Genomic DNA, 20,920 nt, shown 5'->3' on the forward strand with positions numbered 1-20,920 from the left:
TATACCATTTAATAAGCAGATGTAACATTTATTCATTTATTGAATACACAATTCAGATATTTAATGTCCCATTAGATAAACAAAAATTATATTCATAATATACAATATTTAAACAACTTTAAAAACTAATCTAAAATGTATAGAATTACCTCACTCTATAAAGATAAATAAATATAGAGCAAAATAAGTTTTGGGGTTTTTAAAGGTTGATATGTTTGGAAACCGTAGACGACTTTTATGATTTTAAAGCAGATGTCCTTCAGCTGAAACAACGTTTTTGTCCTCACTGCCGGCTTTTAGAGGACATTTCTTCCTCCTCAGGATTACCAGGGTCAAAAACAGCTTTGTGCTTGTGCCTGGTGTCCTCTCATGCCTGAACAGTTCAATTACTGCTGAAAGGAAGCAACACAGAAGGCAGTAAATAACTCTGCCGTTCACAGACACAATCAAACACCCACCTCTGTGACTCCTCGAAAAAAAGCTTCCTTTGCCAGTTTGGCGGGTCCATCGACAGTTTTGCCATCATCTTCCGGGCCCCAGCTGGCGCTGTAGATATCGATATGCTGTGGGTTCAGACTGAGAGACTGGGCCTCTACCATGTCAGTCACCTCTCCATCCAGCATACGCACACCTGCAGCAAGGTCCACATCAACAGATTCTCTTTTTACACATTTCTTTTTACAGGTCTCCAGTCACACAGGTTAAATCTACATTCACATTGACCCATTTCACTGGCAAAACTTTAATAACAAATCTAAAATCTCTAAACCTCAAATGTATTTATCAGATGTTAATATTGAATGAGAACAACAAAATACACAAATATTTTATCCAGAAATGTCTACACATTCTTGGGGAAGACAGACTTGACAGATGTTGAGCAGAAAGTCACTGACACCCTCCACAGGGACAGTAGCCATAAAAATGTCATTGCTAGGAAAGCTGGCTCGGCAGAGAGCTGCATATTAATGGAAGGTTGAGTGGAAAGAGGAAAGAGAAAGCTGCAGCATCAACACAAGTCTCCAGAGGATTGTATGGCAAACCCCATTTGAGAGGTTGTAGGTGAGTTACAATGTGTGGTCAATAGCTGGGGAAAGTTCTTACAGCACCATGAGCATAAAGGACCAATAACTCCTGCAGCCCAATGTGGAGCCATTTCTGTGGTCTAACCTGCTCTTTATTTTAGAACAAAAGGCCCAGAGTGTGGAGGAAAATTGGAAATGCTTAGAATCCAAGTTGCTTGAGGTCCATTCAGAATTTGCCAGTCATGGGCGGCCACGTCATCTGCTGGTGTAAGGTCAGCACAGCCGTCTTCCAGGACATTTTAGATATGCGTATTTCCATTGTCAGCAGGATGTGGTACTCACCACACTACTAAAGGTATCTGTGCCATCTTAAATGATGATGGTCATCACTGTGCTGTAGTGCCCAATAAAGAGCCACAGATAATAAGTGGAGTATTGTCAAGAAGATGATGAGGGGCAACAATACAAATGACCTGACGACTGCCATCAATGCAACCTGGGGTTCAGTAACACCATAGCAGAGCCACAGGCAGATCGTCATCTATGCCACGCCATGCTAATGCAGAAACCCTGCAAAGGAACACTCAGCAGTAAATCTGTTATGTCCTGTGATGTTCCCTACTGTGACTGAGTGATTGGTAAATTTGGATGGATGGTTTTCCATGATGAGCAGTCACACTTAGGAGGCGTCTAGGTGGGAATGACAGTAGATGAATTTGACCTTATTAGAAATATTGGCTCAGGTTAGCTAGTCCAATATAAAATAACATTATGTGCATCTAGGAAACTAAAACAGCCTTAATTTAATTAGATGACACTCAAATTGTAGTTAAATGCTGAAACTGTGGACTTGAGTGTCAAGATTTGGTCTGTGAAGTTTTGATTGTAATTACTTTTGATCCCTGATTAATGCTACATCATCAGAGGGACTGTTGATTGTTTATTCCATGGTTGTATGATTGAGAGAAACTGTGCTTAAGGTTTCTCCTATTTTTATATCTTAGTCATGAACATACATGGATTGGTTTTTTTTAAATTACAAGTGTTATAGGTGACTGTAAAAACTTCAACTTTTAAGGGGGGAGTTGTTAGGATTACTGATGATGTGCGAGTCTGTTAAACCCTAATAATACCTACCTTTTACATGTCTAAACTAATGTTTTCCCAAATAGTTTATTTAATTAAGACAGTTCCTCTAATAAGAAAAAAAAAAAAGTATTTTTATTATGTGCGTGGCAAATATTTGGGAATGGAATGAGTGCGGTGTCCTTCAACTAAGAACATAGTGTAATATGTTGATAAGGCTGGAGCCATGGATATCTCCTATTTTAGAAACATATATGATGATGTAATGATGTAGCAAACTGGAGTGGTATAAGATGCTTCTTTAACGGTGATTCGGGGCAACTTCAACGAGAAGTCAAAATCTGTTTTCCTGTGTCATGGTTATTTAATACATATACATTATGAAGTGTTATATTTTAACTACCACAAGCTGGTGGTGTACTATTCCCACCCAAATAGGGTATTCTATTTATTTATTTGTTATATTTATTTTGGTCACTTTTCTGGTCACTTCAGTTTATTCTTTGTCAGTATTTATTAACATAACTCAGGTCTCTTATGTCATTTTTCTTTAAACAATTCTGTTATGGTTAAAAAAAGTTGGTTAAATAAAGATTTAATTGGAAGTCTGTGTTTGTGTTCTTTATTAAAATTAAATAATTTAGCAATATCATAAAAAGTCCAGGCAGAGCTGCACATAAAATATGGTTTCAAATCTTTTCAATAATTATCGTTATCGAATATGCATTTTTTTTTTTTATCGATAAGCTTTTTTTCTATATCGTCCAGCCCTATATCCCAAATGATCTCTTCTTAGAGAAGAACCGGGGAGAGAAAGCTTCAAAATGTAAACACAGAGCTTTCCTTTATAATTGAAAATATTCCTGAGAACCTATATTTGTTCTCTTTCATTCTATATTTGTTCTCTTTCATTCTATATTTGTTCAAAATGAAAAAATAAAAGCTAGAAATGATATAAATCCATATAATGAAACTTTATGGTTTGAGTTACTTCTAATGAACAAAGTAAAGAAACTTTTTAAAGGACATTGACATTCACTGAGATTCACTTGTACATGAATAAATATAATATTCTTATAGTAACTGTGACCAAACTGCAATAGTTACAGCAAAACCATTATGAGCGATATTCTAACTGCAACATTACAGCTTACATGCAATGTTAAGGAAGCTTTGAAATGTCATATTATCTCAATGGTTGGATTTTTAAGGCAATTAATATCCTTTTTTGTATAGAGTTATGACCAAGATACTAAAAGTCAAAAATAGATGTGGGGCCTCAATGGTAACTGAGAAAAACTGAATACTGAGGTTAACTTTGGTTAAATGTACAAGATATCTTTATTGCAACAATATTATAGATTGATATTATACTACTACTGTGGGACTTAACTTAAAACTAATAAAAAATCAATAAGATTGTCAGTCTTTGGTCTAGAGGAAGGCCAAGTCAGTCAGTGCTAATAAAACATCAGAAAAAGAAAAAAAAAACTAATTATCTACAATATCTTACCATAAGAGTTGGACAAAAACATCTGCTAAAATAACAGAAAGGATTCACTTTGCAGAACTCCATAAACAAACCAGGTAACTCTGGAAAATGTGTCCCATTCATGCAGTAGATAAAAAAGAAGAAGATAACAGATGCAGAGCCCCGAGTAAAGAAAGAAAAAACAAAAACAGAGCAGCTTAAAACATAGCCTGCTATAATTGAAGGGCAAGGATGGATAATTTTAACTTGTTTTACAGACATGGGACCTGCAAACGTCATACTTTAACTATGAACTACTGTGCATGAAAAATATGTCCAGCAGCTATAGCCTGGTCAAACCAGGTCATGCAACTACAAATAAATCAAAGGCTTCCTGATATTTCTTGACATAATAGCTACTAGGAACATCTTTCAGTGAGCCCAAGGTCCATGGATCAAGGAGGAAACTGGCTTATATTTTTTGGCCAGGATATAACTCTGGTGACAGAAACTTAAAACATGTCCACTCTGAAGTTTGATGTGCATAAGAAGATATTTGTTATAAATGACGCACCATTTATGTGGGGGCTTTTAAAGACCATGTAGTATTGCTGGAAAGAATACAACTGTGAATCTGCTATGATTCCTTTTTTATGGAGCTAGCCATATAATTCAAACAGTACCTCTATTGATTTTTTTTTTGTGTGCTCGAGCTGGTTGTAAGAGAAATACAAAAAGAATGAGATCAGTTGGATCGTGAATAAACCATGTCCTCAGGAGTGGAGTACATCTGAGAGCAAGTTTTCATCAAACAGAGTAAAGAAAAAAAACGACCTGATAAAATTAGAGCAGTAAATTGGAGCAGAAACACTTTTAAATTAAGCAATACAAAAAAAAGGACAATGTTTATCAGCATGGTACATCTGGAGTAAATCTATAAGAAGATTTAAAGTTTTACTAGATGAGGGATATTAATATATACACATGTATACATACATATATGTATGTATATATCTACATATGTATATACATATATCTACAGTATCTATCAGTGGTATCCTAGTTTTCATGTTTAAATGGGAAAACTGTAATAAACAGTGATAATTCATTATGTGTCTGGGTTTGAATATCTGTAGCCTATAATTAATGTGGAAAGGTTTAAAATGTGAGGCCACAAAATGACGCAGCCATTCTGCAGAACATCGATACAGGTGCAGGGAAGAGAGTTCAACAATACATTACAGTAAATCAAACCGAACTGAAGCTATTGCATTGTGTCATTTCAGAAACTACATCTCAAGGCTGTTACTTCTTGCAAAACCAATACACTTACAGCAACCTGCCAATCCTCACAGCTGCAGTGATACTTAAAAAGATTTAGAGGCATGCTGTGCCTCAGAAATACACTGAAGAAGGTAAGTAGAAAAAAAAAATAGTGCTGCAGGATCACTATTTCATTTCAGATCTATTTACAAAAAAAGGACTCTGATTTAGTTGTGCAAAACCACATTGATTCAACCTTACCTCCAATCTTTGCATTGTAGGCCACACCGACTCCACACACCCCATTGTTTGCCACTGCCGCCACCTCTCCTGCACATCGGGTTCCATGCCTACAACAGAGGGAGAAAAGGAAACAAGAAATTCTTATCCTTGAAAATTTTGTCGAACCAAGTATGGCTCTCTTCTAGGTTACATGTAAGAAATTACTTTCACTATGCGGTGTGGTGAAGATGTACAGTGAGACAGTACAAACTGTTGGAGACAGGTTCTTGGCACCAATACTGTGAAACAAATTCACCAATGAGAGCAATCTATTGTGCATTATCTACAGCTTTGTAGCATTAGTACCCTCAAAAAGCCTCCAGCCTGTTGAAAAAGGAAGTCGTGAATTAGGTTTGCCACTTCTATTAAACACGACTCCCCCTGCGGTAAGAGCTAGCCTCACGGTATATGGATCCAAAAATAAGAGCCCTAGAAGGGCATAGTCCTTCCCAGCCAGATGGATACACAGGTTCAATGCCCTCCAAATCATGGCACAATCCCCCTGGACAACAGCCATTACTAGACAGGAAAGCTGGATCCAAGGTCGGTCAAGAAACATTCTGAGCAAGCAAAGCTCTGCTGAGACACTCTAGCTGACAAGCCAAACCAAATACCGAATAATCCAACAATATCTGAAGCCAACATCTTTGGCTGATAAAACACCCTCCATATAATGTCACAGTAAGGATGTTTGGTTTGTGCTTTAGCTTGTAGTCTGCCAGTGGGGACATTATCTGTTATCAATCAGCAATAACTTGTGCTGCCAGAGGTGAATTGTGAACTGTACAAAGAAAAGAGGAGTCTAAGGAGGTGTAATCGGAATCATCGGGGGCATCTAATTAGAATGAAGGCCTGTGGTTATATTAAGAGTCTCAGGATACTGACATAAGGTCAGAGTGCTGCAATTTATTTGCCATCCCCCTAAGTTTCCTTCAGACAGAGTGGTGAGCTGGGAGGGCGAAGGCTAATGTAAATGCCACAATCAAGAGCAGCGCCAGGATTCTAATATGTCCCTGGACTTTATTGGGTGGGGGACGAGGCCAGATTGAAGCATGAAGAGGAACTGAAATAAAAAAAAAAAAGGCTCTTTGTAGACTCAAAAAGCAAATGCATTCACACAGATTTGTCAACTGAATTTCCACTGAGCTTTATCACAACATTACTATTTGAGGTACTGTTTTTCTGCATCTATTTATTCTTTTTTTTTTTTCCCCAGATGGAGCCGATAAGCAGCGTTGATGGAAAAAAAAAAAGTGTTATTCAACAAGAATTTGATATCCAGTGTTTCTCCATTCAAGACAGCATTTATAATACCTTGCAAGTTAGAACAGATACAGTCATTGCCAATGATCCTGCCTGTTCTGTCACACAGGTTTTCCACTAAGTACTTAAGAAGCACAGGGAGAGATTCTCACAGATAAAATGGGCAGTTTCTCAGAAACCAAAGTATTTGTGAAAATAACCTTGAATCTAAAGGAGTCTAGGCTCAGTAAGATGAGACCCACATCCAGCTTTGTTTAGTAAGTGCTCTGCTAGAGCCAATACTTTCAAAAGTAAGTAAAAATCAGCATTTCATAATTAACAGATGGGATGATAGTAAATAAAAAAAAATTTAAAACATTTCCAGCCTTTCAATTATAAAAAGGATATTATCTTTTATGTGATAAATAAATTAAAAGGAAAAAAAAATCAATGAGTGAATGTAAAGGGGAAAATAAGACTAAATTTTAAGTAGTTATTAAAAAAATAGAAACAATAGCATTCAAAATGGGGAACTATTGACATCAGCAGCATTAGTATCGTCTTAAGCTGTGTCATAATCAATTACCCTTTTTGTCTGGAAAGAGAAAATGTCAACTGCATTCACATCAATTCACATAATTTCTCCTCTTCTGTGCATCGTCATTGTTTCAATGGATTTATTGGACTTTTACTGTGGCCGTCATATAATGAGGAGCGTGGCTCCTGGCAAGCTGAAGAAACTTTTGAAAATAGATTATTTCATATATATACAACATAAGAAAAAAATTATTAATCTGATCTGCTAAAACTGCAAAACCTCATTATGAGGAAAAAGTGATCAATCCCAATCTAAAAGGTTAAACCCTGCAACATAAAAAAATGTTTCGCACAGCTGACAAGTTCTAAATTAACATCTTAAGAAAAAAAAGGTAAAAAGCTAAAAAGCTAATTGAAAAGTTAAAAAGTAAAGTTAAAAATGTAATAAGCCAAGTTAAAAAAAAGTCATTGCCTGTAGTGTCAGCTTCAATGCCTCTAAAGCTAAGTTGTAATAAAACAAAAGTGTTTCGCTCCCTCTTTGCCATGAAAAATATACATATTTTTTGAATGTTACAAAGGTAATAAGATCGTGTCCTGGATTCCAATAACACTCCTGGCTTGAAATGTTGATGTTCCTAGTATTTCACTGAGTGCCCTATAAAGTTTAAGGTGTTTATTTATTCTGGACTCAACTACCGGCCCAAATTTGGACGGTAATTGAGAGCAGAATAAATAAACACCTTAAACTTTATTGAGCACAGTGTTATTGGAATCCAGGACACAATCTTATTACCTTTGTAACATTCAAAAAATATGTATATTCCAGCTGCACAAACAAAATCTAAATGGATCCTCTTGAGTTTAAAGTTTGCTTTTTTCTTTATTTTAGGGCTGCAACTAACGATTTTGCAGATCAATCTGTCGATTATTTTTTATGTTAATCAATTAATAATCAGATAGCAAAATGTTTCTTAAAGATTGTGAAATTAAACCAGGTGAAAGTAACATTTTTCCACTTGAGGATAACTTGAGGATAATATAACTTGTAGAGAGGGGAACAAGATTTTTATATTAAATGCAAAATGCTACATTTTGTTTTACAATTTTGGTATAGTTACTGATCTAATTGGGTTTCTCTGTCAGCTAAAGGCACGTTTTGGTCTCTATACTCCAGTTAACGATTAATCGATTACTAAACTAGTTGATGATTATTTAAATAATCAAATAATCACGATTGATCCGATTGTTTCATCCCAAATTTATATTAAATCATCCTCTCACCCTCTTTTACTCTGAAAAAGAATACCAATGACAGCACATTCTGTGAAAGAAACACCAAAATAAAATGGCAGTCACTTTAGCCTCCAGATCAAAGCAATGGATTCATTGTCTAAGAATTGATCATTTTAAAACCTTTACAATTTATCTTAATGTAAGAATTAAATCCTGTAATGTACATCCTCTATTACTTAAAAAAAAATATTCCTTCCAATTAAGTCATGTTAACATAGTAAAGTTATTATCCATTACTTATGTTAAATAAATTTGCATATTTAATCCAGATTGGTTTAGGATATAATATAATTAGGATACTTCTCAAATAATTTTCAGTATTTAAAATGGAAATTCAATGGAAACATCAGATTAAATCTATTTGTCATCTAAGTTATTTTGCTTTACAGACCTATCAATTTATTTAGCCAAAAAATTATAAATTTGAACCATGATAAATATGCGTATTCCCTCGTCTGAGCAGTCTCCTGACATCAGAGAATATGCATGAAAACAATCATTAGTGTAAGGAAGCATTTTCAAAAAAAATTAAGTTATTCATCTTTACTACATGAAGAAAAAGCCTTTTCAGAAACCTTTTCCCCCCTTTTTAATCTCATTTTTTCCCTTTTAATCTAATTTTAGGTTAATTCCTCCAGTTTGTTCACACATTTTAAGATCTTTAATTTCACTTTACTATTTAGTTACTTTAATAACTTAGTGATGTGATCGTAAATTGATTTTTCCGATATCTGTGATCAGATGCCAGGGATGCACAGACCTATTCTTCTCATTGTCAGCAAAACCCTTTCTCCAGCTGTTATAGATTAGCTTTTCTTTTCTGTTAAAACTGTAGCAGCACTTTCAGAGGTCAATCTCTACAGACTTTTTGTGTCCAAAAAAAGATACTTGCTAACTTTAAATGACCACGTTGGACGTGAAAAGAGCCAAATTATATCTACTTACTTTTCCCACTCACTGTCAAAAGCCATGGATAACAGAAGAAATACACCTGATAGTAAAAAACTTTGTAAGACCACTATTCCTTCAATTATTGCATTAAATGGTTGTATAATAAATCTGTCATTAGCTCCCACGGAACAACTGCCCAAAACAGAGTCCAAATTCTAACTCCACTCTGACCCTTTTATGTGCTGGAGGAGATCCATCATCAATGCAATCCACCGGTAAAACCTATGAATGCAGCTCTGGCTAGAAATCAATGACACGCTGCATACTGTAATTGTTTAGAAACAATGCCGACATGAAAGCATGCCAAAATCTGACAAAGATCCAGCCCAACTAAATATTAGAGGCTTTCAAATTTCCTGGCTGGGCTGAGCAGATGCAGATTGTGATGAAAAACGATGCAAAGACCCAAAGTAGAGGATTTCAAAAATCTGCTAAAACACAAAGCAAGGAAAAATGTAGACATTGATTCTCCAGGATGGAAAACTTGTCTGGGAAGCTGATAGAGCTGGTCAGAGGATTATAATCCCAGAGCTGTTAAAAGACCCGCTTGGTTAAACTAGGTTGAGATCTGGAGACTAAAGGGCACAAAATAGTTTTAATCAACAATGACCTTTAAATGCCAGAAGAAGGCCTATTATCTCACTGCAGGAGCTCTGGGTTTTCCTTTCCTTTTATTGCTAAAGATGATCAATCTTCACCGTGGAAATCGACAAAAACAAAACCTGTCAACATGATGTACTTTTATTATGATTCCCCCAGAGAACAATTAGTCCTTCAACAGAAAAATCAGGACATAAATGGGAGATTTTTTTATTCATATTTTACTGTTCAGATGTGGCTGTGCTAACAGCGCAATGCACATGATCATCACAGGGTGCAAACCAGTGAACACTCATAGTTGAAGGAGCTGCTGAGGTTCAACAGCTAAAAAAATCCCCTCTATTGGTTCTGCTATAACTGCAGAGTGAGTGTTATCAAATTCATTTATGCATTTATTTTTTGTTTTATTTTTATTTTTACACATGAACATTTTCCCCTGAAAAAGGGGGAAAAATACAGTACAGACCAAAAGTTCTCATCAAGAGAATGCCAAGAGTGTGCGAAGCAGTAATCAAAGCAAAAGGGCTACTTTAAAGTACTTAGAATATAAGACATATTTTTCAGTTCTTTCACACTTTTTTGTTGAGTTTATAATTCCAAATGTTTTAATTCATAGTTTTGATGCCTTCAGTGGGAATCTACAAATTTCATAGTCATAAAAATAAACTCTTTGAATCAGGTGTGTCCAAACTTTTGGTCTGCACCGTACTTCTAGTCACATTTGTTCATTTGCTTAACTTTAGGTAAATTAACAAAGCACTAGGCCACCACCTGACAATAAAAGCTTAAAAAGGGGAAAGAAAAGAAAAATTGCTTGTAGAAAAAATTACAACAAATCATCATCCCACTGTAATGAAGGTAGTTTTTAAGCTTCACGCACTCAGAAGTAAATGATACGAGTCAATAACAGTGGATTCTCCAAATTCTAAGAAACTAGCAGTTAGTGCTCTGTCTGACTAAAAGGTCAACACCTTTCGTTTTCACACTAGAAATGTAACACCTTACATCCTGATGACAACATGAACAGGAAGACAAATGTGCTTTCTATTTAGACTTCTTCTCTAATCAGAGTTTTACAGCAGAATCTTGAGTGGCTCAAAAGAAGAGAAAGTAAATCAAAAGTTTTTTGGTTTCTCAAAGTTTTACAGCCTGTTACAACACGTTAATCACAAACTATGACAACTTCTCATTCTAAAACGCATCCAAAACCCAATCTTTATTTGGCTGGTCATAAGCAAATACCAGTACGGGATGCAATACAGAAATCAATCTTCAAACTGATAATATTATCAAAGATCAAGATGACACGGTTCTGTGTTAATGCAAGTTTCATTTTGATTCAATTTTATTATTGGAGTTTTTGCTAAAACAAAAAAAAATTACACAGTATGAGTAAAACAGAAAGTGAACAAAGTGAGCACTGCCATGCTTAGCGCCACCTTATTCTAAAACATTTTAGTGTTCAAGATAAAAACAAATTGTTTCAGTTATCTGCTCAGAAAAGTTGCTAAAAAATTTTTTTTGAAAAAGTCCTAATTTTTTATAATTTTTTTTTACTTAACGACAATTTTCACAAATACAAACAAGGTGTTACAGCTCTTCGCTTGACTGATTCGTCATATTCTATAGCTTCTTATTACATGATTACAGACAAATTTAGTGTTAATGTGGTGTCTTTTTGGATTATTTTACTTTAATAAAAGTCCTGTTAGGCTTTGACGTCCGTAACTCAGTCGTCTGTAAATAGGTTTAAAAAGCGTGTAAGTAGAATCGGCAGCTTTAGCTGACAGTTTCTTTGTGGTTTCTCTAGTTCTCACTAAACTAAACCTTTAAACGTGTTCTGGATGAGAAAATATAGTAATTAAATGATTTAAATGCAGATATCAGAATCGGATCTTTACCCAGATATTCTAATGTTAGCAGCAGATAAAATCTATCCTAATTTGGCTCCTGCTGTTTATGCTCATGGTAAAGCTTTGCTCTGCAAGACAAAGAAAAAGAACTCAAATCAGCTGAAATCCTTTAAAAAAATTGGATTTTGGATTACAACTGCTTAATTTTTAATGCCAATGTTACTAAAATAAAGATCCAGGTTGTTCAAAAAGTCTCAGTGAATAACAGCAATGATCACCTTTAGAGAGCCAATAGTCCCACATATAAAGAGTTACACATATGCTACAACTTAGAGCTTGATTACAGTAAAAGTACAATTAAAGAAAATCTAGCATGGTCCCTGTGGCATTTATAGTTCATTAGTTTCCTGGCTTCACTAAAGCTCAGAGGTAAATCTGAACAAGTGTTCTGCTTTGCTCATTCTTAAGTCTAGTAATGGGCCTGCCTATTAACTAATGAGCTGGTCTGAAGCACTAAAGGGCCAGTGATTTTTAAAGTCCAAACTAAAGCAGGTCAGTCTAGCAAATAAAATAGATTAAGCTCATTCCAATAAAGTCAGTCACTTGATTTGAAGCTTTGTAAAATCTTCCTATGTTTAAATTAGTATTCTGTACGACTGTCTGAAAAGGTTTAAAGAGGTGATGTATAATAATACCTACCAGAGATAACATTTAAAACATGTACTTTTTAAAACCTTTATAACCATAAAAATACAGAAAGAAAATATTTGAAAACCATCCAGGCAGCATTCAGAGAAAACCTTGATACTGAAAGAGAAACGTCCAGATTATATGGCGCTTTAGATAAACATAAGGGCAAATGGTTCTCCTTCCTGCCTGCATGCTGGGGAAGAAAGGCAGCTTTATGGGAGCAGACAGAGTTGGGCTTTCAGCAGAACAGACAGCTACAGTCTCTCTCTCATAAGCTTACAGCGTTTCAGGCTCTCGCACAGGTTGTTTGCACATACATCAGCTCCAACGGCACTATAAAGCCTGCAAGCAAATACTTAATCACACGAATGTAGAAAAACACCCATAGAAATGTTCTCCTTCTAAATTTGACCAGCTGAATGGAAGTCACAACGGCCTGGTGGCCCTGGATGAGAGCTGAGGTGTGTTTATGGGAGCTGGGTAAAGATGGTGCCTCCATACAGAGGAAAACCTGAATGAGAAACATCTCTGATGAGCTCTGGAACCTAAGATGGAATTTTTGCTATGAGGAGCTGCAGAGATGCACACAAGGAATAAACAACCTTTCTCAAAGAATTCTGTCATTTCTCAGCAGCATTAGAAAGTCATGGTGTTTGTATTGTAATCTCATCTGTCAAACCTTTTCCTCCCAGGCCTGTGTGGGTCCAAACAAGCTATTTTTAGTAGGATTACATTTCCAGACCTAAGATCATCCCCCGTCGCTGCTAGATAGGACGCCAGCATAGTTACAAAGTACATGTGCTTTATCTTTAGCTAAAACTCCACCTCTTTTTTTTTTTTAACCAAATTCTAATCTTCTCTTCCTATCATCGGCAATCCTGCTGAGCCTCCATTAAAAAGGCTTCATGGGCCAGCAGCCAACAAACAGCAGATTACTGCAAATCAGAAATTAAAGGGAAGAAGGCGGGGCAGGCGGTGAGGGTGAGGGGGGGAGACAAGTAGGGACCTTTCTGAGCCAAGAGATTTGCTGTTTCATTAATGCTGATGAACTTAATTCAATCCAATTCTCTGCAGGGCCCCATGGTGGTGATAAACAAAGCCTCATGTCATCTTGAGACAACACTGCAATAATTATGGTTTGTTTGTTTTTTGGTTTTACAAGCAACACCTTTATAACAGAGCAAATTTACTCTGACTATAGAAGAGTGTCGACGGTGCTGTGATGTTTTAGTGATGCAAGGATTGAGATTTTTATAGGAAATAAAACTGAAGCTTGTGAGATCATATCTCAGTAAATTAGAAAGGCATCAATGCATTTCTAAGACCTATATATAGGCCGTTTCTTAATATGTGTACTTGTGCGCTCCTATGTGCTTGTGTATTCGTAAAATAATCATCAGCCTCAATCCTAGTGCTGTTCCAATTCACAAGAACAGCAGACAGAGAAAGGACAAAGTCCCCGGATGTTGCTCCCCGCCCTATTTACAGAGTATGCATCAGAAAAGACTTGTCCTTTCTTGAGATTGACAGCTGTCCCAGCTGTCCCAGCATGCACTGCGGTGGCAGCTTCCAATGGAGCGCTCAAAGAGCTCAGGTTATTAAATGAAAAGTTCCCTTTTCTGTTGCTTTTGTTCAATAAAAGTATGTTTAAGGATGACTTGAGGCAAGAACATTATACTTTTAAGCGTCACTATATGGTCCATCATTTACTGATTTATTTTGTAATAAAAAATTATAAAAAAAATTCCGAAGTTGAGAGGGTAACAGCAGCGAGCGCTAATCGTAGCCCCTCTGCAGCAGCGCTCTCTCGGCCCAGCTGTGTGTGAACGACCGTTGGATCTGATGGTGATTTTTTTGTTTTATTTGGCAAAATGTACATTTGATTTGTCTGGTTTATCTGATTATATTAACTAATATTCCCCCAACAAATTAAAGAAGTAAGAATTTATTATTATCTGGAGACTATTAATAACAGGAGGTGAAATGCTGTTCCAGACTAGCTTTGAATGTGGTGACTGTGACGTCACGAGTACGCCTCTGTTGAATCTGACCCATATTTATGCTGTGTGCTCCCGTTCTCCCCAAGTCCACACTGTGTTCTTCTCTAGAACATACTTGGCGAGGACACGAGTCCGTATTTGTGTTCATGTGAATTGAGAAACAGCCATAAATTCATCAATCTCACATCAGTATATTAAATTTGTGGTTGTTTTTTTTTTTTTTTTACAACATGGCTGCCACTGCCAGCTATCAAAAACAAACAAACATCAAAGTGACAATTATAGAATGACAAAGGACAAATATAATATGATTTTTACATATTTACATTAATTTAACCTTAATTTCATCACATTTGGTTATACGCTTGCTGTGGCTTTTAGAATGATGGGTTGAAGGTCCCTGCCAAAGAAGCTGGCTGTTCACACATTGCAACTTGTAGTTCATTGTGAATCTTCCAGCAGATGAGGATGATTTTGAGTCACGTCAACTGCAGTTTTTATGGTTTATTATGATTAGATTTCACAGATATTAACACATGTAGTGTCAAATTCCATGATAAAATAATTAATTATTTTAACTGAATTTTTAGCAGTGAATACCAGGCTATGTGCTTTTAGTTCTAGTTATTTTAGTTATGAGAGGCAGAAATGTGGTAAATGCTGAAAATAAATAGTAGTTTCCTCTGAACAGAAACATTTATGAAAAAGTATGGAGGTTAGGGAAATAAAAGTACTAGAGAATGGAAGAAACTGTATAAAGAGCTACCTGTTGTCATTAAGCTGTGTGTACCGGGGCGTAGGATCAGGATCCGCATCATTCACATCATAACTAGCGTCTGGGTCCTTTAAAGAGACAGAGGAATAGTTGGTGTCAGATTCATTAACGTCCATTAATTATTCTTTAATTCATATATTAGGTAGCAGGTCCTTTGTAATCTGCACCGTCTCAGTGGATGCCAGGTATACTCACGTAGTTCTGCGACAGGTCAGGATGGTTCTTCTCTATTCCGTCATCCAGGATGGACACCACCACGCCTTTTCCTGTGAAGCCCAGCTCCCACGCAGCTTTGGCATTCAAGTCCCGATGGTTGTTGTTGTACTGAGAATATGACAGTAAATATATCAGAATTAAAGTAATCACGAGGGAGAGAAAAATACATGAGAAGAATTTTAATCATCTTTAAATTTGCTTCTTTTTCTACATTAAAAAATACCAATGAAGCATGGTTGGTCTAACTAGCATGCAGTCTGTCTGTTCTACTCTTTCTTATAACTATTTAGCAAAGGGAAGTAATACCCAACACAGCTTGCAATCTGACATTTATCCTGACCTTTTATCAAAAGTCAGATCAGGACTCCAAAGGTTCAAAGCTCCTCCTCTCAGAGTTCACCATTAAAAAGTAATGGTGGGATGTGTCATCCTGAGCTCTTCTCTCCTAGATTTCAGTACTGTACCATATGAGCCTCGGTCGATCAGACAGAATTAAATTACTCTACAACCTTGTAAGAACCTTGACACCCCAATCACTGAGAAGTAAAATCAATTAAAACTGAAAGATGTGATTTGCAATGCAGAGGAAGTCTGTAAAAAATGCTGTTTTATGGCTGACATGTTCCATTCTCAGTGGTGTCCATCAAGGAGGAGATCTGCTTAACATTTTCAGCAAGCTAAAGAAAATATTCAGTTTCAGGTTTTAATCTGTGGAACATTCTCCTCATAAAAACAAATCAAACTAAAATGAAACACATTCTTTCAGGATGTTCAACCTTCGTTCAAGCCCATCAACTAAACATAAAAAAAGAAGAACTGTCTCTAATGAAATCATCTGAAGCCAGGAAAATGTTTGATGAGAAGAGACGTCACAATGCAGAATAAGCAGCTTCCACATTGATATATTACCCTTCAAATTGAGGGTAAACTTTTAACCAGCTGCATAACTTTAATCCCCTTTTCTTCTAAAACCGTTCAGTTGTTTTGCTCTTTCACCTCTCCACCCCTCGCTGGTATCAGACAAAATTAGCATGTTCTTGCTGAATTCATGCCATAAAACTGCAGTGACTTCTAACATTTCTCTTAACCAATAAAAAAAGATAACATACTTTCAAAAAAGCATGTAAGCAAAGAGGAGAACCTTCCACCTCAGCAATGGGTAACTGCAGCTCCTCCAGAGTTCCACTGCTCCTCTTGTTGTCTAATTAGAGCTCTCTTTCACCCTGTCAGCTTAGATAGATAAATATATCTAAGCATCTGTAACTGCAGGTTCCCAATTGTGTTTTAATCTCGACATTTTTGGATCATTAACTGCGCAAACTTTTAAAAGAACTTCTACTAGTGGGATAAAGGAATATCGTTTATTGATCTTTATTCATTAATAACAAGAAAAGGGGACCATATATATATTTTCAATTCCCTTAACTATTATTCCTAATTAGAAGAATCAATAAAACAGATCAGACGTGTTTTTTTTTTTTTCAAAACCCTGAATAAACCAAATTTCAAACTAATGAAAATTCTATGTGATTAGCCGTATTAGAAAACACTGAAAGTGATATTACATTTCAGGTAGAGCTTTCCCAGTTTGCGTCAGGATATAACTTTAGTGTCAACTACTGTGATCTTCCCAGGATAGCTAACAAGTACTAATTCTACAGGCAGCTGTGGTCTTTAACTTGTTTTCTTGTCAAAGTACTACTAACTATATGGTCTGCTCCTGCAGTGTGTGATTCAAGTCTGTTTTGCATCACCATGAATCTTCTTCTGCCTGCAGCAACTTCACAGTAATTGAAGAGCGAAGCTGAGCTGAAAGTCTCAGGAGTTGTTACCGCCGCTTTTAACGGTCCAATGTATCAGTGGCATTCCAAATGTGAAAATCAATCCAATAAAAACAAGACCACTTCAAGATAAATTACCCCCCCATCTCACTCTGTTGCTGAGCTTTTTATGCACTTCTGCAGGCCATGAGATTCTCAAAGAAGTAGATTGGAATTTGGAGACTTTCTGTTTTTACACTGCTGCTGGGGCAGATTATTTTAATTTTTTTATTCAGGTGTTTGTCATATGGTTGATACTCACCAGGTACCACTGGTCTCTAAACTTGGGGTCTACAAACTCTGTAGCAGTATCCCTCTTCTTCCTCTGTTTGGACACCTGCTGCTCTGCCCAAGTTACCTAAACAAAGGGCAATCAACAAGAAAAAAACAACTGGTTAATTTTTAGCACATGAAAATAAAAAAGTACAAATAGCCTCACTTATGCCATTTAAAGGAGAAAGAAATTGATTGTAATTATGTGCTTCCAATGAGTGCCAACATGCCAAAAACAAAATAACTAAGATCCCAACTCTCCCCGGGATGGCAGCTGACAGAGAGAAATTAGAGCCAGCAGGGCATGCTGGACTCCCCACTAATGGGGCTCGCTGATGAATTCCAGAGCAGGCCAAGACTAATTAAAATTTCTGGTTTGTATAAAATGTGATGCAACTATTGTGAAAATGCGTACACCTGAACATGAATGCACATTAGGGAGGCATTTCAGCCGCACTACACAAAAATGTTCAGCGAGGCGTCATTATGCGGAGACACTGGTAGAGATACCTGGCAGAGGGCATAAAGAGAAGATGTTTCTGAATATTCCTCCCTGCTCTGAATTATAGTGGCAGACACTTGGGTTGGGAAGACGCATTGGACATGAAAATAGGAAGAAAAAAAATCAAAGAGGGAGAACGGAGAAGTGTCTGCTGCAAGGACGCGGTACCTTATGTGAAGGACGACGACACGCAAGATCTCCCTGCTCTCACATGGATGGTGAAATGATGAGATTTAAGTAAAACAATGAAGGATAGATTAATTGTACTCATGTCTCCTCAAATGTTTGAGAGGCCTGGGTTCTGGTTCAATCAATTAAACAAGAAGTTTTTATCTAAAAGCAGAGATCAGGTCAGCAGGGAGAGGCCTAGGAGTTTACATAATACATAAGAGTCATGTTCTTGCTGAATTCATGCTATTAGGGAGCAACATAATCATTAAAAGCTTGTCTCTTATTACTATGTAGTAAATATTTACAGAGCACCTGCACACAAAAGGACAATCTTTAATCAAACAAAAAGCTTTCATTGGATAAAAAAAAAACCTGCAGCATATTTTCCTTTCTTTCATATTTCATAACCTTTAGAATACGATTTTTTTATCCAAATAGGAAGAACTGTAAGGGAAACTAAAATCTACTAAAAATATAAATATAAAAAATAGGTATATATCGAACGGCTGGAAAAGCCAGATGTTTGCAGCTTTAATCTTAAGTAGGACAAAAAGGAGAGGACGCCGCTACTGTGTTATACCCTTAGTAAAACAACAATAATACAAAAGAGACTATTTTGAATCTTAAGACAACTTACTAGAAATGTTTAATATAACTTAAAAATGTCCCTGAGGCATTTAAAAACTGCTCTTACAAACGTTTAGTTCTATTGGCTTTTTGCTTCAGACAAAATACATCTAACACAGAAAAACACTGCAGTTCAGATTTTAAATACAATACTACTGTGACCTTTAAAGAAGAAATAAGGTATGACATCTAAGCAGGCATTCCTCTAATAGTGAATAAACATAAACATTTAATTTTTGTTGCCGTTAATGAATCAGCTAAGCAGAGGCCTCGCTAAAACTGACTTCTCAGTCATGAATCTCTGAAGCTCCGACTCACACCTCGACTTTCCCAAGAAACCAACTGAATTCTGATCAAGGCATTAGGACAGGGAGTGATACTGGAGATGCTACTGGAACATTTTGCCTCTCTGTTCAGATTAATTATAGCTTTCAAATGCCAATTTTAAAAAGAATACTGTTTAATAAAAAGAGCTCAACTGTTAGAAGAGTGCAGTCACCTCCGAGCTGACTCAATTCCATTTGTTTTGCAATCGGATTAAAACCAGTGCTTCTTTGTTGCTGAAACATCAAGATGAGGGTGTGATTTCCCCGCTTTTCGTTTACTTAACACATTTTTTTTTTTTTCTAAATCGAATGCAACACTTTGGTTTCACACGTACGCAGGGAAAGGCTGCTGTGTGGGGGGGGGAACATTTCCAAACTAACCTACATGCACAGATTCATATGTGTAAAGTGTAAATTATGGCGCAAAAACCACGTCATGTTCCCATGTTACCTGCGTATTATGCACCTTTTTAGAATCATCCCTCCAGTTTTTTTGTTTTTTTTTTAAGCACATGTAATTTTGCAACTTTCGGTCCACTTTAAAAAGCGCTGCTGCAAACGTGTAAATAACACTATAAACCCGTGTAAATCCCCCCTTTGACTGTGGAATGTCTTCTCCAACACCTAGCCAGGAAATGGTAAAGCTGTTATACCAAGACAAACAGGAAACACTGGTTTAACAAGAAGGCATCTCAAGCTGGAAAAACATTTACAGTAAATGCATGACAATTTAAAAGGTCTTTAATCAACCTCTTTGGGTTTTTGGTCATTTAGGTCTTAGTTTGTTGTGATGCGACTTAAGATTAACATGTTAGTCCAAGTCAGAAAGACTTTACAGCCAAAGCGAGCTCAGCAGAGAAGAATTGATATAACTGTATACCAAAATCAGGACTCTATTACATATTATGTACCTTTAATTTAGAACAGGGGGTCTGCAACCTGCAGCTCCGCAAACACATTCGGCTCTTTGGACCCTCTACAATGGCTCTTACTTGTGGCTAAAAATTGTATAAAGATCTAACTAATGCACTATAATAACAAATACGAGTCTTAGAAGCTTTAGAGTTGCTTTAAATAAATAAATAAAATAAAATATTTAAAATAATAGAGAATATCTTACTTTAATTTTCACAACAAAATGAAATCAAAAGAACCAGAAATATGTTTTTACAGCTATTTTACTTTTATTTAGCTTGGAGATTATGTGTTTATCATCATTATTTTCTTTTTACTTCAAATATTACCCTATAGAAGAAAATTCAGGGTTAATCTTTATGCACTGTTTAATATTTTTCCTTATTTTAAAAGTTAAAATTACAAATAAACCATTAGCTGTTAAAGATGGCAACATATTTCCTTTGGCATAGATTTAACTAAACTAAAAAAGTTTGTGTTTTATTAGAAAGTGTGGCTCTAAATAACGTTTACGGGGCCAGACTTGGGGCAAAATTGTGCTTTAGACATGAAAGATTACACACAAAATAAAGAATGGTTCAACTGATTTTAAAAGAAAGTGACAAAACTCTGAACCTCAAACATGATTAGCAAAAATCCATATCGAGGTATAGAATAAAAATCCCATGGAAAGGTTCAAAATGTCTTCCTTATGACACGTTCAGGAGTAAGATCACTTTCCCTGCGGCGAATAAAATCCCCATATACTCAATCTGTCCTTCTAACTCAACAAGCAAAATGCAACTTACACCGAAACTACAACCATCTGATAACACATCTGTACTATAAAGTTATAATGAGCTTGTTTAGGGGGTGCAAATATGCTTAAAAATCTGTGGGGGGAGAAAGAAGCAAACTCCCCAAACAATAGCAAAATAACTTTTGGGTAATTAATTAAGGCTGGAGCTTCTACCGTCCCTTATGTCTTTTTATAGCTCCTCTAAACAACGGCACTCACTGAAG

General features: G+C 36.2%; 1 protein-coding gene across 4 annotated transcripts in view; it reads right to left on the bottom strand.

Annotated features, from left to right (window-relative positions):
* Positions 1-20,920, bottom strand: part of LOC107095805 (furin-1-like) — an 85,183-nt gene that overhangs the window by 19,338 nt on the left and 44,925 nt on the right. For all 4 annotated transcript variants that reach the window (XM_015392116.1, XM_015392119.1, XM_015392117.1 and 1 more), the window contains exons 4-8: positions 17,367-17,462; positions 15,264-15,392; positions 15,060-15,136; positions 5,107-5,195; positions 459-631 (exon numbers count right to left, since the gene is read on the bottom strand). In XM_015392116.1, coding sequence (XP_015247602.1) covers positions 459-631; positions 5,107-5,195; positions 15,060-15,136; positions 15,264-15,392; positions 17,367-17,462 — 564 coding nt within the window. The remainder of the gene's footprint in view (positions 1-458; positions 632-5,106; positions 5,196-15,059; positions 15,137-15,263; positions 15,393-17,366; positions 17,463-20,920) is intronic.

Source organism: Cyprinodon variegatus, unplaced genomic scaffold (assembly GCF_000732505.1).
Source record: "Cyprinodon variegatus isolate N-32 unplaced genomic scaffold, C_variegatus-1.0 Scaffold574, whole genome shotgun sequence".
In the NCBI taxonomy this organism is placed as follows: Eukaryota; Metazoa; Chordata; class Actinopteri; order Cyprinodontiformes; family Cyprinodontidae; genus Cyprinodon; species Cyprinodon variegatus.